The 16,398-nt window shown below is 59.8% G+C and overlaps 1 protein-coding gene across 14 annotated transcripts; it reads right to left on the bottom strand.

Moving 5' to 3' along the window:
- Window positions 1-846: 846 nt before the first annotated feature.
- Window positions 847-16,387, bottom strand: TNNT2 (troponin T2, cardiac type). 14 transcript variants are annotated; one of them, XR_011499448.1, is made up of 13 exons: window positions 15,801-16,387; window positions 11,163-11,229; window positions 7,912-7,968; window positions 7,512-7,544; window positions 6,575-6,608; window positions 5,388-5,448; window positions 5,003-5,119; window positions 4,133-4,210; window positions 3,503-3,617; window positions 2,143-2,252; window positions 1,608-1,698; window positions 1,334-1,374; window positions 847-1,095 (listed from the first exon to the last, which is right to left on the bottom strand). XR_011499448.1 is itself a non-coding variant. In XM_070501608.1 (13 exons), exons 6-13 carry the CDS (start codon window positions 5,439-5,441, stop codon window positions 1,050-1,052), a joined length of 648 nt encoding a protein of 215 aa, XP_070357709.1. In that variant the 5' UTR covers window positions 5,442-5,448; window positions 6,575-6,608; window positions 7,512-7,544; window positions 7,912-7,968; window positions 11,140-11,229; window positions 15,801-16,084; the 3' UTR covers window positions 847-1,049. The 14 variants fall into 14 exon arrangements, 10 of the variants coding, with proteins under 10 accessions (XP_070357709.1, XP_070357707.1, XP_070357703.1 ...); XR_011499446.1 differs by having other exon boundaries at window positions 7,512-7,547; window positions 15,801-16,136; XR_011499447.1 differs by having other exon boundaries at window positions 7,512-7,547; window positions 11,163-11,220; window positions 15,801-16,086.
- Between the last annotated feature and the right edge of the window lie 11 nt (window positions 16,388-16,398).

Below are 16,398 nucleotides of genomic sequence, written 5' to 3'. Positions count from 1 at the left end.
GGACCAGGGTGACACCTGGAGGGACAGATCATGGAACACACGGTGACACTAGGTGGTGTCACGGTGACGCAGTTGTGACAGCGTCCAGGGTGCCCAGAGCAGGGAGAAATGGAGTCACAGTGATGGAAGAGCGTGCGGAGCCTTCTAGAGACAGGCTCCCTGAGCTCCTTTGCGGGGATGATGAGTGGGGAGTGGGAGGAGGCCTCCAGGCAGAGGGAACAGCCTGAGCAAAGGCCTGGAGCCACGGGAGGGGCAGCCCCAGGAACCAATGCCACTAGGCTGTCCTCTTCACTCGGGGACACCGGCTTGCAGTTCAAGCCCACAGGTCACGGGAAAGGGGAAACTGAGGCACCCAGACTCGCCCACACCTCCCGGCAGCTCGGCAGCTCGGCAGCTCGGGCTGAAAAGCTGCAAGGAAACAGGCCCTCCTTCTTCCTCCGGGGTCCCCCTGCCCCTCAGATGCCCCTCCTCTGCGTCCTGGCCAGGATGAGAAAGAAAATGGCCGTCCCAAGAGGCCTCCGTGATTCACACGAGTGACTCACGCAGGGATGGCTCCGTCCCCACGTGTGTGAGATCTCTCTCGGTGACTCACAGAGGCTGACGGCACAGCCCTTCTGCGCTCTGCGCCTCCCTCCCGCCTCCCAGGCCAGCTCCAGAAACGTGCGCCCAGCCATCGCCTCTCCCAGCCCGGAGCAGGTGGGAGGGGCCGCATGGGAGGGAGCTCCTTGGGGTTTGGCAGACCCCAGGGGCCTGTGTCCTGAGGGTCTGCTGTCTGCCCTGACTCCCTGTGAGACCCGGGGCTGCCTCAGTTTCTCTCCCTCTACAAGGGAAGTGACAGAAATGCCATTCAATGTGCAGTGGCTTTTTATTACGGGCGTGCTGTGGGCACGTGGGGGTCAGGCGTGAGTGAAGGCTTCCAGCTGGGCTGGCTCCTGTCTTCCAGAAGAGTCTGCCTCTGGTGCCCAGGAGCTGGGGGCGTGCAGGGTGAGGACACAGCGAGGAGCAGGTCTTCCGGGAAGGAGGCCTGGCCCCCAAGGAGGCTGCAGCCTCTACTTCCAGCGCCCGGTGACTTTGGCCTTGCCGCGGGTCTTGGAGCTGCAGGAGGAGCAGGACCCTGTCTCATGGGGACTCAGGGCAGGGCAGCAGGTCCCCATAGCGGGGGGATGCTGAGGGCTGGGGGTGCAGCCTGGAGGGAGGACTCTGGCTCCACTGGGGAGAGGAGAGGGAGGCTCCGGAGGGAGCCTTTGAGCTGAAGGAGGGGAGTGGATGGCGGGGAGACCAGGAGAACGGAGGCAGGGGTGGGCGAGGGAAGGGGGGGGGCTCTGGTGCTTACACTTTCTGGTTATCATTGATCCTGTTCCGGAGAACATTGATCTGGAAGAAAAGTGGGAAAGACAGAGTCACACTGGAGCTCACTAGGCTCAGGTCCTGGGGGGCGCCTGGCCATGGGGGAGAAGGGCTCAGCGGTGGGGGAGGAAGGAAAAGGGAAAGAGGAGTGGGAGAGGAGAGGAGGGAGGAGGAGGGGGAGGGGAGGAGGGGGAGGAGGAGAAAGACGAGGAGGCGGGGAAGTGGGGGCACGGGATGGGGAGGGGGCGGTGGCTGCGCACTTCGTATTTCTGCTGCTTGAACTTCTCCTGCAGGTCGAACTTCTCGGCCTCCAGGTTGTAGATGCTCTGCCACAGTTCCTTGGCCTTCTCCCTGCACGGGCCAGAGGGGGCAACAAGGAGGGCCCTCATCCGCCTTCATCCTGACCCTGAGCCAGCCCCCGTGGGCCCCAGCCTTCCTTCCCACCCCCAGGCCTGCAGAGGGGCCCCCAGCACCGGGCTGAACATGGGGCCCAGATGGCCGTGCCCAGTGCTTAGGAACAGACAGGGGGGCTGCCATGACAAAGTCCCGGGGACGCGGAGGAAGAGGAAGCAGGCTTTCGCGCACTGCAGAGCGTCTACTCAAGCCCCCTGCCCAGCACCTGTGTGCAGGTGGGTCAGGGGAAGCTCACAGAGGTGAGGGGCCTGCTCAGTCCTTTCCCGCCAAACAGGTCCCGGGAAAATACGTGAGGCGGCAGCGCCCCCTGGTGGTGGCGACGAGCCCTGCCCTGCCCCCTCCTGGAGCAGCCCGGAGGAGCCTGGCCACCACCGGCCCCACCTCAGCTGATCTTCATTCAGGTGGTCGATGGCCAGCACCTTCCTCCTCTCCGCCAGAATCTTCTTCTTCTTTTCCCGCTCTGTCTGCCGCTTCCCACTTTTCCGCTCCGTCTGGAGGGGTGAGAAGCAGGGAGAATTGGCTGGAGAACCCCCCCTCCGTCCCCTGATCCTCCCATAACCCCGTGGGAGCTGGGCAAGGCCTGCAGAAGGACCAGGTTCTGATTCTCTTCTTCCTGCAACACCCACAGCATCCGCTGCCTGGATCCCCGGAGACACTGAGGCCAGGCGGGGAGGGCCGGGCCAGCCCCCCTTCCTCTGCCTCTCCAATCTTCCATCTCTCTCCAGGCTCCTCCTCCCGCCTCGCCCAATCCCCACATGCCTCCCCTCCCAGGCCAGGCTCCTTCTCCTCCCGGGGACCGCCCCCCCCCCCCCCGCCAAAAAAAAACCATGAGGAGGAAGAGGGTTTGAGGTTTGGTACCCACCTCGGCCTGCAAAGCCAGGACAGCATGAGAGAAAGACCCAGAGAGAAAGACCGAGACCACAACAGAGACACAGAGAGAGGGCAGGGCACAGAGCAGAAGACAAAGGTAGAGAGACAGGGGGAAGAGGAGAAGGTGATCAGACGCTCGCTGCGGGCACCGTCGTCTGCTAGGACACGGGCCTGGCGCTACGGCAGCGGCAGTTTCCACAGCAGAGCCACGCCAAGTTTGGCTGCTACGGTCACTGTGGGGGCCAGTGCAGGGGGCCGGCCTTGTGCTCAGCTGGGGACGTTGGAAATCTAAGGGATTGTTCTGACCCCTCCACGGCACGGAGAAAATCAGTCTACAGCACCCCTCCTCCCTGGCGAATATTTAGTAGGAGTGCGGCACGAAAACTAGGAACGGAGAGGGAGTTCCCAGGAACCAGCCGCCTCCATGTGTGCACACGGATGCTACCAGTGTTAGCTCATCTGACTTTCCCAAAGCCGGCGGGGCAGACAGCACCAGCCCCACGGTGGACAGGAGGAGACTGAGGTGCCGTGCACAGCTGTGTGTGCAGATCGGAGTCCCCACCGGGCCCCTGACAATAGGCTCAGGGCTCTCCAGCTGCACCTGGCCACCTGGGCTCCTGGGCCGGCTGAAGCCAGGGGTGGGGAGGAACAGTGGCATCCGGCCTTGGCCCACAGGACCACCCCGGCAGGGCCCAGCGAGCAAAGGCCGCAGCGTGGCTGAGCGAGCCCCGGAGCGGGGCGTGAGGAGGCCGGCTCTCACCCAGGCACCTGGGAACCTCGTCCTGGGACCAGCCTCCGGTCTGTCTGCTGCAGCGGATGCCTCACTCCTCGAGGCACGTCCGGGTGCCTGGAAGACCGCGGCTGCCCCCACCTACCCTCTGGATATAGCCTCCAAAGTGGATCATGTTGGACAGAGCCTTCTTCTTCCGGGCCTCGTCCTCGGCCTTCCTCCGGTTCTCCTCTTCCTCTCGCCGCGCCCGCTCCTCCTGGTTGTCGGCGGGGAGCAGAGGGCATTAGGGGCAGGGGCAGGACCCCTGATGCTGCGTTGCAGCTGGCGGTCTCTATGGCAAGTTGATCTGAGCCTTCTCTCCCCTGGGTGCCCCTACCCCCCGTTCACAGGGCCTGGCACTCAGCCGTGAGCACTTCTGTTCATTGAATGAATGACGAGCGACCGACTGAAAGAACGTGGTCCTGATGCCTGAGTGTGAGGCCCATCGCCCCCAAGGAGGTCTGCAGCTTCGGCTCTGGGACCTTCCAGCCCCTGGTAGCCTGCGCTGGGCAAGCGATGAGGATGGAGGGCCTAAATCCTAAGCTCACGAGGACCCCAGCAATTCTGTCTCCTTCTCTGTGTGCCATCAGAGCCAAAACAACGCCCAGGGCTCCTAGGCGCTTGCTGTCTCTTGGCTGAATCGATGTCTATGAACAGAGGGGAGCCTGGGGGCCTGGCAGGAGCTGGGAGCGTGCTGGGGGGCTCTGCGGGCTGGGGCCTGGGGGCACTCACGGCCAGGCGGGTCTGACGCTCCTTCTCCCGCTCGTTCCGGATGCGCTGCTGTTCGGCTCGCTCAGCCCGCCGTTTCTCCTACAGAGAAAGAGGCCAGGCCCACCCGGTGTGCACAGGGAGGAGGTGTCATCAGATGCGCAGGGACCCACAGGGGGGCTTTCCCTCCAGAGTGGGGGCCGTGACTGCCCTTCCTCCAAGGGCCTCCGTGCTCAGCCAGCCCCCTAAACACAGGCAGGGACAGCCCCTCGACAGCTGGGCCAGCGCAGCACGCCCCGGCTATACAAGGACGGTCCATGCCGGGCACGTGCAGATGACCCGCACAGAGCATCACTTATTGTGGGATTGTCCTCAACAATTTGAAAAATGTCAGGCAGGCTGCTCCCACCTCCCACGGGGGCTACGCCCGAGCGGCTGCTTTGTGCTCAGAGATAGACGGCCAAGTCCTCAGCTGCCACTCAGAGCAGCAGGTCACCAGTGGGAAGGCCAGTTTGGCAGAGAGAAAAAAAGGGAGTCAAGATGACCTCTCGCTCCCCTGTAGAATGATCTGGGATTCTCGAGGTCACTCTCCCTTCATTACGGGGGGATTTGTGCCCAGTGGGAGGGAGGCAGGGGCAGGCCTGGGACAGCTGAGGCCTGAGGGGGCCAGAGATGAATCGACTCGGCTCCAGCCGTCAAGGAGCATCTGGTCTGGCGGGGAGGGAAGGTAGGGACCCAAGAAACCACAGTGCAGACCCTTCGAAGCGGCTCCTGGCTGCACGTTCCCGATGGAGAGCCCACTTCTACCAGGGTAAGGGGCTCCAGGGAGGGCTGCCTGGAGGAGGCAGGGCCTAACCATGGAGGGTGGAGGACCAGCTGGGGCTCGACACCTACGATCCTGTCTTTGAGTGAAACGAGCTCCTCCTCCTCCTTCTTCCTGTTCTCAAAGTGAGCCTCGATCAGCGTCTGCAGCTCGTTCAGGTCCTTCTCCATGCGCTTCCGGTGGATGTCCTGCGGGCGGACCACCTGGCTCGGAGGCTGCCATGCCCCACGAGTCCAGGGGAGAGACAAGGAGGGGGACACACCACCCCCCTCAATGCAAAAGGCCTCTGGCACGGCTTGGGGCCTGGCCAGGGAAGGGACCACTGTGGCCTGAACCCGGGTAACGCCCAGCCCAGCCTGTGCTGGACACCAGCGCACAAGGTCGTAAGGTCTCTCTCATGGGGGGGTCATGTGACCACCCCTAGCCTGGCCTTCTCTCCCAGAAACCACCACTCACATCGAAGTCTACTCTCTCTCCATCGGGGATCTTGGGCGGCACCAAGTTGGGCATGAACAGCCTGTCGGGGAGACAAAGGCAGAGGGGTGAGCATCAAGCCGTCCCTGGACCCGAGGGACGGTGGGGGCCTGGGGCAGGCCGGGCCCATCTCCTTCCTGCAGAAACACGGCCGCCCGGCTGCACAGCCCACCCACATCACAAGAGGCGGCTCACACGTGCTCAGCTCCTTCACATGCGTCCTTTCATTTCATCCTCACCAGACACCTGGGAAGTAGGTCCCGTTCATCTCATTTAAGAAACCGAGGCCCAAAGAGGTCGTGACTTGCTCAAAACCACGCAGCCAGGAAGCAGAGAAGCTGGGACCAGGTGACATGCTTGTCTGACTCCAGATACCGGGGGTTGACCCCGTGAGCCAGGAGCCCTGCGTTTGCTGCGGTCCAACACGCGTGTGCTGCGTGGTGCCAGGCCCAGTGGGCTTCCCTGTCTGCCCTCCGGTCTGTGTGGGGCTGAAATGAGAGGCTGCAGTGGACGGACAAGAGGCCAGGACAGAGAGGGTGCTGGACAAGGAGATGGAGCTGGACTCCGGCTGGATTCCGGCCGTCTGGATGACGGGGGAAGCAGCCCATGAGCGTGCTGGGGCGCCCTCTGCTGGCGGGTTTGGCATCGCCAAAAAGGGAAACCCTTGCGGGCCCGCGCCCCACCCCAAGACCCACAGCTTCCCAGGAGGTTTCATGTGCGTGGGACCAACTTGCCCTGCTCTGCCCCTCTGTGGCTCTTTGAAGCCACCACGCCTGGGATGGCATGGTTTCATTGCTTGGCTCCCCCAAATTTTCTTCCGTCTTCCCCCAGGTCCCACCTCAGCCATGGAGGAGGATGTTCTAGCTATCCTGTGGGATGTGGGAGGGCCATGACTTGTCCATCACTTTCCTCTAGATGAACTCAGTGCTGTCCATGCCAGGGCACGAAATTGGTAATGAAACGTGGAATAGATTTCAGCCCCCACTACCCTCCCCCCAGGTAGAACCTCTTGTGCAGTACACAACCTGTACAACCATACATGGTGCTCTGTGCCTGCCGCACCCCCAGCCCACACCCACTGTGCCACACTGCTCTCCTGTCCTGTCCTGATCATCCTCCCTCACTGGCCCTCTGCTCCCAGGGCTTCACCACAGCTGCGTCCCACTCACCTGGGCTTGGGTTTGAACTCTTCCACTGGGCCATCTGGAGAGGAGAGAAGCACACAGCCACGGGGTCAGGAGGCCCTGCATCTGGGTGCAGCGCTGCCCCTGATTAGCCGTGCCCCCATGGGCCTCTGTTTCCCCATCTGCCCTGTGAGTCCCTTCCAGCCTGGGGACCCTGGTTCCAGGAGCATCAACGAGAATGACAAGCCTCCTGCTCCCCCCCATCACAGGGGCTCCGGGGGGACGTCTCAGGGACGGCTGAGTCCTGGCAGGGAGCCACACACGCAGTGTGGACCGTCGGAGCCTTCTCTCGTTCACCCTTCTCAGGAGGCAGCTTTGCCCTCTCGGCCGCACAGTGGGGTGGGGTCCTGTGGCACGGCCCATGGCATCCTGGACCCAGAATCCCCTCCCAGGCTCTGTCTCCTTGCCTGACCCCGGACTTCCTGGTGGCCACAGGGCCAGGGAGCTGATGGGCATGACTGCAAGTCCTAGCCGGCTGCCCCTCCCCTCCAGAAGGGAGACTGTGACCCCCCTGGACCCCCAGTAAGGCTGTGGTGTGACAATGACCACAGCAGTGACCCACATGGACGTCTACGTCTTGGGATTTCATCCTCCAGACACCACACCCACCAGTGATCTCCCTGAGCTCCAGAAGCCTCATGTGTGGATGTGACTTCTGGGTGACCTGCCCAGACTGGGGCTCGGACAGGGGTCCCCTCTCCCTCTGGGCACCGCCCCGGCAGCTTCTGTTGACGGAGCAGGAGCCGAACTTTGGAGCCCAACCTCTCGATCCTACGTGGTCACCACCAGTTCTCTCTTCTCCCCCCGAGCCCCTCCTCTCCCCGTCCCTGGAGGGGGCCCCGCGGGCAGTATCCCCCAAAGCTGCTTGGAGGGGTCCCCTTGCTACCCCAAGACGTCTCTCCCGATGTCCAACAGTCCTTACCTTCAGCCTCTTTAGCTTCCTCTTCTTGTCCATCTTCTAGACAGAACACGAGAAATCAAGAAAGGTCCTCGTTCTGAGCTCAGAGCCCCCTGCCAAGAGCCTCCCCCACAGACAGGTCCCAGCTAAAGTGCACCCTGCTGGTTTCTGGAGTCAAAGAGCTGTCTAGTCACACTCACGCACACATGCACGCATGCCCCTGCCTGACACAGAAGGAGTATGCAGTCAAGGTTCATTGATCGGACAATTGACGGTTGAATCCCCACCCAGACAGGAGGCGCAGTTGCACAGGTTGGAAAGCCTGTTCCAGGTGGGTTTCTCGCTGCCGCAGGAGTGGCGCTGGGGGCCCTCAGCACCGTGAGCACCATGACGAAGCCCCCCGCCCCCGCCCCCGGAGCCTCACCTCCTGCATGGTCCTCGGCCTCAGCCTCGGCCTCACCTTCTGCTGCCTCTTCCTGATCTGGAGGAGGGAACCAGACACAGTGAGCAACCAGGCCCCACTCGAGCCAGCGGGCAGAACCCAGAACAGGCAGGTTGGTCCCAAATCCAGAGGACTGTGTCTCAAATCTTGTCCCCCAAAACCTGTTGTCACAAGCTGGCAAATCCTCCAAAGCAGAGGAAAACCCACCCTATTGAGAGTCTGTGTAGGGGCCCAGGGCACGGCGGAGCCAGCTCGCTTTCTGCTTCGCGTAGCTCCTGGAGCGTGTGGCGCTCCTTGAAAACCGGAGGGGACTCCGGTGGCCCCTCTGCCTGTCGTCTGTGAGTTTCCCCATGTCTCCTCTTTGGGACAACCCGAATGTGCAGAGCCCCCCACTTCCCCAGAGGGCAGGGGGACAAGGGGGTAGCTCTCCCCCGGGACCTTCCTGGAGACCCCCCTCCTCAGGTCCTCACGCCATGTGCCGAAGTGATATTTCAGAGAAATTGCGGAGCTTCTAAGGGGCAGGGTCCACCCTGCTGGGGGTGCAGAAGCCCAAGGGGGCCGGGGGGCCGTTCTGGGCCGTTGGAGGGCTGGGCAGGAACTGGAGCGAGCCCTCTCCATCATTTCCACGTGTCAAGGACTCAGGAAAAAAGAAAAGTCGGGTGATCTTTCAGTGAGATGTGGGTACAACACTGAGTGTGAATGGATCAGAGTAGAAATAGCACAGATCTACAGATCGAAACAGACCTTTGCAAGGTAGCAATAATGCTAATAATGCTCCATGCCCGGATAAAGTGCTTCAGATAACTGAACACTGTCATAATCTCTCTCTGTCTCTCTCTCTCTCTCTTTTTTTTTTTTTTTGGTGAGGAAGATTGGCCCTGAGCTAACACCCTGCCAATCTTCCTCTATTTTGTATGTAGGATGCTGCCACAGCATGGCTTGATGAGCAGTGTGTAGGTCTGTGCCCAGGATCCGAACCCTCGAACCCCAGGGGGCTGTGGAAGCAGAGCATGCACAAACTTAACCACTAGGCCACCAGGCGGCCCTTTCATAATCTTATTTGACAAACTATTACATTGAATGTTTTTAGGTGTGATGATGGTATTAACAGTTACGTCTTTTTAACAGCGCTTATCTTTTAGAGCTAAATACTGAAACATTTAAGCACGAAATGATATGACGTCTGGAATGAGTTTGGATGTCGGGTCTAAGTAAATGGGGAGAGTCAGAGCAGAGGTGAAAGATGGGCCGTAGTTTGATGAGTAGTGAAGCTGGGTGACGCCTGCATGGGAGGTGCATTATTCTATTCTTGCTACTTTTATATGCATTTAAAACTTTCCATGGTAAAAAAAGAAATTAGAGAAAGAAAGCAAAAATAACTAATCAGAGAAAGCGGTGACTCTGTCTGAACAAAACGGCGGGCGCAGAGACGGGCTGAAACCTTCTGCCTCAAGACCTGAGCAGCAGGTTAGGACTGATCCCCACTGAGGGGCCACGGTTGTTGGAGGGTCCTGGCTCAGCTGAGAGTGAGGGGCGGGGACAAACAAGCTGTTTCCTCAGGGCTCCAGGGAGCACGGGATTCCTGGGACCACCCCCCCCCGCGCCCCCGCCTCCACCTGCCCAACTTCCATACCTTCCACGGCTCCGTCTGCTGGAAGGGAAGGCCGCGGCCACCAGGGAGGAGAGAAGAGGGGGTCAGTTTCAAACCAGGCTGTCCTTCATCCAAATGAGTGTATAGGTGTGTGCTTACCTTCCTGCTCCCTGCAGGGCAGAAGAGGACGCTGTCACTAGCACACACACACACACAGAGGCACACACATGCATACACACACATGCATGCACACACACACGCAGAACCACACACACATGCATGCACACACACGCAGAGCCACACACACATGCATACACACATGCATGCACACACACGCAGAGCCGCATACACACATGCATGCACACACACGCAGAGCCACACACACATGCATGCACACACACGCAGAGCCACACATGCATACACACACATGCAGAACCACACACATGCATACACACACATGCATGCACACACACACAGAGCCACACACACATGCATGCACACACACGCAGAACCACACACACATGCATGCACACACATGCATGCACACACACGCAGAACCACACACACATGCATGCACACACACGCAGAACCACACACACATGCATGCACACACACGCAGAACCACACACACATGCATGCACACACATGCATGCACACACACGCAGAACCACACACACATGCATGCACACACACGCAGAGCCACACATGCATACACACACACGCAGAACCACACACATGCACACACACACACACACACACGCTGGCCTTTCCCTGAAGACAACCCTGTCTTTTATTTCCCTCATTGCCTGATGGAGTCGACCCTCCTCTGCCTGCCCTACAAAGCCGCCCCTCCCCCAGCCCAGCCCCCTCAGCCGGCGTCCCCCGCCGTCCCCAGCACCCCTCTGCTTCAGGCCCCTTGGTCTCTTCTGCACCGTGCCCACCCATTCTCTGATCTCGCCTCTGAGCTTTCCCGGGCCGTCCCCCTTCCTGGAAAGCCCGTGCCTCTCCTTTCAGTCTCTGTCCAGATCCTACGCAGGTGGACCTGCCTTCTCCACGCAGCCTCCCCGGCAGCAGGTCCAGCCCCCGGCTCCTCCCCCTGGGAGCTCCTACACTACAGCAGCCCCCTCCATGCCCGGCCCCTGCTTGCTAATTGCTTCTGCCATTTTGCATCCTAACGTCCCATAGGAGAGAGAGGTCCAAGACAGCAGGATCTGTGCCTCCACCTCTGTGTCCTCCCTGGTGACGCCCCCCCCACAGGAGATAGGTGTCGGATTGGCTGACAGAGTCCCACCCCAGCCTTCTCTCCAGGACGGGAGAGTGACAGGGCCTGTCAGGCCCGGAGGGCTCCCCAGTGGAGGGACAGTGCTGGGTTCTGAGTTGGGTTCTACGAGGCACGATCGGCTCGGTGACTCTGGGACAGTCCTTGAAGCTCCCTGCACAAGTTTGCAGGAGCCCAGCTTCTCAGCTCCTCTGCTCATGGCCAGTCTCCCAGCCAGGTGGGACCCTGCCGACCCTTGCAGCTGAGCCTCTTTACTTCTGAAAGCCCCCCAGCCCGGGGTCTGCCTGGGATCTGCAGCCCGGAGGCACAGGAGTGGAAATGAAGGGGCCCCCAAAACAGCCCGTCCTCCCTGCCCCGCCAGACCCCGGGGATACTCACTCTTCATATTCTTCCACTGCCTCTTCTGTGTCAGACATGGTCTCTGCGGCCCCTCCAGAAAGAGAGGAACGTTAGTGCGGGCGGACGAAGAGGCCCATCCTACCCCTCTGAGAAGGGCCGGCAGTTTAGCGGACAAGCCAGGGAGGCCAGGGGGCAAGGGGGCCCTTATTGACCCCAGGACCTGCAGCAAGGAGCCCCCGCCTCCTCTGTCGGGGGATAATAGCACCACCGCCCACCCAGGGCAACCAGCTGACTTCTGTTTCACACCTTGCCCCTGAACAGGCAAGCTGTTTGGAATTTCTGAGTTCAGGTTCAAAACATTGTAACTCCCAAAACAATGTTTCTAAAGTCTCTCAACCTTATAACAGGGGAGCAGAGCCTGCATGAGCCCCCCCATCCATGCAGTCTGACCCCAGAGCTCCCCCGGGGAGAGCGGGGGGCCGTGGTTCGTCCACAGCGCAGAATTCTGCTCTGCAATGAAACGGAACCAGCCTGTGGTACCCGCAACACGGTGGATGAATCTCCAGGGAGTTACTCTCCTTGGGGGAAAAAAGCCAATTCATATGATTCCATTTCTAGAACATTCTTGAAATGGCAAGATCACAGCAATGGAGAGCAGACTGGTGGTCGTCAGGGGTTGTGTGGAGGGTGGGAGGGAGCCCGGTGGTGTTAGGACTCTCAGATATCTTGACGGTGCCGAGGGACACACGTTACAGCTGGATTGAATTTCACACACACGGTCTGAGCAGAGTTACAATCGGAGAGAGAGCACGGATTGTGGGCACGTCTGTAGCCCAGCTGGGATTTACAACATAGTTGTGCAAATGTTACCACTGGGGGAAACTGGCAACCTGTAGGAGGGATCTGTGCCATTTCTCACACCTGCACGTTCATCAACCACTATCTCAATAAAAATTCCAATTAAATAAATCTTCCGTGGGGAACTCGTTTTGAGCTACTCCCCTCGCTGAGACAGGAACAGACAATCGCGGTTCAAATCCTCTTCCACCAGCTTGCTGAGCGTGTTTGGGCAAGTATTTGTAACATCTCGGAACCTCGGCTCTTTCTCTGTGTTGTGGAGATACAGCATACACATCCTGGCTGCCCAGGGATCTTTATGGACCAAGTTGACACTGAGGAAAGTGGGAGGCGCTAGGCAATGCCAGGTTTTACCGTAACTTCTGTGTAATTATGGGAGAGGTGGAAATAGCACCCACTTGGGTGAGACTAATCTGGGTTTGAATGTCGGCTCCATCTCGCATTTGTGTGTGACCTTGAAAAGGTCACTTAACCTCCCTGTGCCTCAGTTCCCTCCTCTGTGACGTCGCTCCTCCTCTGGGTGGCCCTGAGGCTTGGAGCTGGCCCAGAGTAGCATTCCATTAATAACTACAGGATAAGAAACCCTGATCCTTATTCACTTTCTGCGGTTTCAGGTACCCACGGTCAACTGAGGTCCAAAAATATTAAATGGAAAATTCCAGAAAAAACAATTCATGAGTTTTAAATCACCAGCCATTCTAAATAGCGTGGTGAAATCGCACACGTCCTGCTCCGTTCCGCCCGGGCCGTGACTCATCCGTTTGTCCAGCGGATCCACATTGCAGATTTCATCTGCCGTGAGTCACTGAGCAGCCTTCTCGGTTGTCAGAGCGACGGCCGCAGTGTCACGGTGCTTGAGTTCAAGTAACCCTTATTATACCTAATAATGGCCCCAATGTGCACAGGTAGTGATGCTGGCAATTCAGATATTCTCTCACTGTGCCTAATTTATAAGTTAAACCTTCTCATAAGTACACATATATAGGGAAAACGTAGCCCATACAGGATTCGATCCTATCTGTGGTGTCAGGCATCCACTGGGGTCTTGGAAGTTGTCCTCTGAGGATAAGGGGAGACCACTGTGTTCTAACCCGAGCCTCCTGGGCCACAGCAGGGCACAGCTGCAGGGCCAACACTTGCTTTTGTTCAAATGTGAATAGCGCCCCCTGGAGTTGTGTGACATGAGGGCTGTGCAACCCTCTTGAGGGGCATTGGGGACAAGGTGACATGAGGGGGAGGTGCCAGTGAGGTGGGAGTGGAATGAATGCTGGATGTGACCACCCTCCCTGAGGTTTCCTGTGCCCCTGCCTTCTGTCCCCTGCATCCAGTGCAGTGGCCACCGAGGTCTGACCCAAGCCAGGCAATGATGGGGGTGCAGGACCCCTCACTGCCCTTTCCTCTTCCCGCACATCCCACTGCGGTGGCTGAGACCACCCCAGGCACCCAGCTGTGGGTGTTCATGGGAGTCCCTGCTCTGGTGGGGTGGGGTGATGTCCTGCTTTGAGGCTGAGGGGTTCTGAAGGAGCCTCTGCTCCAGGCAGAGACCTCCTCAGACCTGGCGCCTGCAGCACCCCAGGACCAGCTGCCCCTTTGAACCTGTTCCCATCACGTCCAGTCCTGCCGGGTTCCCGGCCTGCGTGGCCGCAGCTGAGCAAGCCCCTCGCTGCTCCCTCTGCTGGAGCCCATGGGTCAGGGAGGGAGGGGCTTGGCTGACATGGAGCTCTGGACAGAAACCCTGAGCCACTTTTTCGCTCCCCTGAGGTCAAGGGCGATGAGCAGAAAAGATGTCAGCTGTGTAAGGTGTCGTGACGGGGAATCGAGCCTCATTCTGATGAAGAAGGACTCAGACCCCAGAAGGTCTCCAAGTGGGTCCTCAGGATGTGAGTGGCCAGAGAGAACCTCCCCTAACTCCAGGATGGGGGCGTCTGTGGCAGACACGCCCTGCCCGGAGCCCCCGGGAGCAGTCAGAACTAGTGACCTGAGGACTTGGGGAGCTGCTCACAGAGCCCCGGGAGGAGTCTGTCATCTCGGGGAGGAGGGGGAGGTCTCTCAGGGGGATTGTGCATGGCCAGCCTGGGGTGCGAGGTCTCTAGCTTTCTCTCCTCTCCTGCCCCTCCCTCCCACCAGCTCAGACCCCTGGACACTGGGGCTCAGAGGAGGAGGGAGCAGCCTGGAGCCCTCTCTGTGCTCCAGGAGCACCATCCAGCTCCTAAAAATAGTGTGCCAACCACGGAGGGTCAGGGACAGGACACAGCCCAGCCAATCACCAAAGGTAGGACTGATGGAGAGGAAGGCGACAGGCTGAGGCTGGGGGCCGCTGAATGGGAGCCAATCATGAACCCGACAGGCAAGTTTCGAGAATGTCCTAAGGTACCTGTGTCCCCACACCCAAGCCCCCACCTGCTTCCACTGACTGCTTTCCAGCCTGACTCCCTCACAGCCAAGAGGTCTGGGTCACCTTGCTCAGGGAGGAAAGCAAAAACAAGAGAAGGCAGAAAGAATACTGGCCATGGGGTCCAAAGATCTGGGTTTAAAAACCCAGTTTTTACTGTGTGACCTCAGTTAAGTCACTCTACCTCTCTGGGCCTCAGATAACCTATCCATAAAATAGACGAGCTTCACGTTCTAGTCTTGCAGAAACAGTCCCTGAGGAATGTAGGCCCCCTCCCTCAGCCCTCGTCCCTGAGGTTCGGCTGGGATTTCCCTAAGCCCGCCGCAGCTGTTGGCCCACCGGGAGAGCCAGCAGACAGGGTACGGGGCAGTGGCCACTGGGGTGGCAGGGAGGGGACAGCGGCAACTTGATCCTCTCAGATTCCTCTTCTGCCCTGAGAGGAGTTGGCTCGGAAGGTACGGGTCAGAGGAGGAATTCAGGAGGTCGGGGGGGGGGGCTCCCCACTTCATGCAGCCGAGGCCGGGCATGGGCTTCGAAATTCCTTACACTCCGGGCAACCCCTCCCCAAAGACGTCTTCAGCATGCCCCGGAGAAGCTGAAAAACCAAGGGGCAGCTTCTCTCTCCGCCCCTCCTGGGCAAAGAGCACGGTCTGTCCCTAGGGGGCGTGTTGGGATGGGTTGGGACACTGGCAGGGGTGGGCAGCTGGAACCCGACGAAGGAGCTGGGTTCACAGCCTGTGAAAGGGTCTCCCCATGGGGTCCCTCCACCGTCACCCCCACCTGCTGCTCAGCACACGCCCTCTCTGGGCCCAGGAAGGCAGAGGAGCCGCACCCCCCGCCTGCCTGGGACGGAGGGTCAGTCTCAGTGCTTCTAGGACATTTATGAACTCCTGGACATGAGAACATGGCCTCAAGGACTGTTCCAACTGATAGGACTGCAGTCTCGCTCTGCTCCCTGGGGATCAAGAAGGACCCGCCCGGAAAGCTTCAGGGGGCCCTGGGCCTTGAGATGAGATGAGGGGAGGGACGGAGCGACTTGGGGGAGCCCCTGTCGGTCAGAGCTTCATCATATTTAGAGCAGACAATTTAGAGGCACAGCAATTACCTAGTCCGTCCGACTGATGAGGACACTGAGGCCCCGGCAGGGACTTTCCAAGTGCCTGGTACCTTTTGTGGCAGATCCAGGACTCCAGCCCAGGTCTGCGATCTGACACGGGCCCCTGCGGCTCTAGGCACTGGCCCTGGAGCCCGGCCCGGCAGGACCCCCTCAGCAGCACCACCTCCTCTCGGAGAGTGGACCTCCCTGGACGCCAACGTCCACTCCGAGGGGACATGGGCTGCCTCCGGATAAAGCTGCCGGGCCGCAGGATGCCTTCCCTTCACGCTCTGCTCTCCCCTAGCTAGAGTCTTACCTCAGAACGGGCGCTGCTGGTGACCCCAAGGTGCACGCTCAGCCTCGGCCGGGACTGCGCGAGGGCAGGCGTGGTGAGGACTTTAAGTGGGCGTGCGGGCTGGGGCCCTGTGAGCCCAGCCCCGCGGTGGGAGGAATGTGCAGCAGGAGACGCGGCCGGGGGGTGGGGGTGTCACCTGCTATTTTGGCAGGTGCCAGGGACAGGGCTAAAGGGACATGTACCCCACGCCATATAAGCCCATGTGGTCGTCCAGTTGCTCAGATAAGCTATTTAAAACCAGAACAGATATGCGGGGAACAGAGGAGAGAGCAGGCATGTAACAGAAACCAGCTGTCCCTCTCGAGAATCCCGATAAAGCGGATGCCAGCGGCCCAGGCCCGGGAGGGGCGGGGCAGCAGGCTGGGAGCCAGGGTAGGGGGCAGAGGTGACCTCTGACATCCTCCCTGAGTGTCTGGGCCGGGGGTCACAGGCTAGGGTGGACATTAGGTCCATCTGCAGCTCCCCTAGAAGATGCCATGGGTAGGGCCATCTTCCAGCTCCTGGCTGTTCTAAGGGGTGGGTGGCCTGGATCATACGCACACTCTGCGGGCTCAGCGAG

This window comes from Equus asinus, chromosome 30 (genome assembly GCF_041296235.1).
Source record: "Equus asinus isolate D_3611 breed Donkey chromosome 30, EquAss-T2T_v2, whole genome shotgun sequence".
Taxonomy (NCBI): Eukaryota; Metazoa; Chordata; class Mammalia; order Perissodactyla; family Equidae; genus Equus; species Equus asinus.
This window is presented reverse-complemented; position numbering and strand designations above follow the sequence as displayed.

What these genes read in the sequence shown, in the direction of transcription:
- TNNT2 (XM_070501602.1), bottom strand. Translation starts at nt 11,184, where the DNA reads ATGAAGAGTGAGTATCCCCGGG. An exon ending in GAGAGAGAGTAGACTTCGAT is followed by an intron (nt 5,120 to 5,387) that starts GTGAGTGGTGGT and finishes GTCCGCCCGCAG; the next exon opens with GACATCCACCGGAAGCGCAT. An exon ending in ATCAATGATAACCAGAAAGT is followed by an intron (nt 1,096 to 1,333) that starts GTAAGCACCAGA and finishes CTCCTCCTGCAG; the next exon opens with CTCCAAGACCCGCGGCAAGG.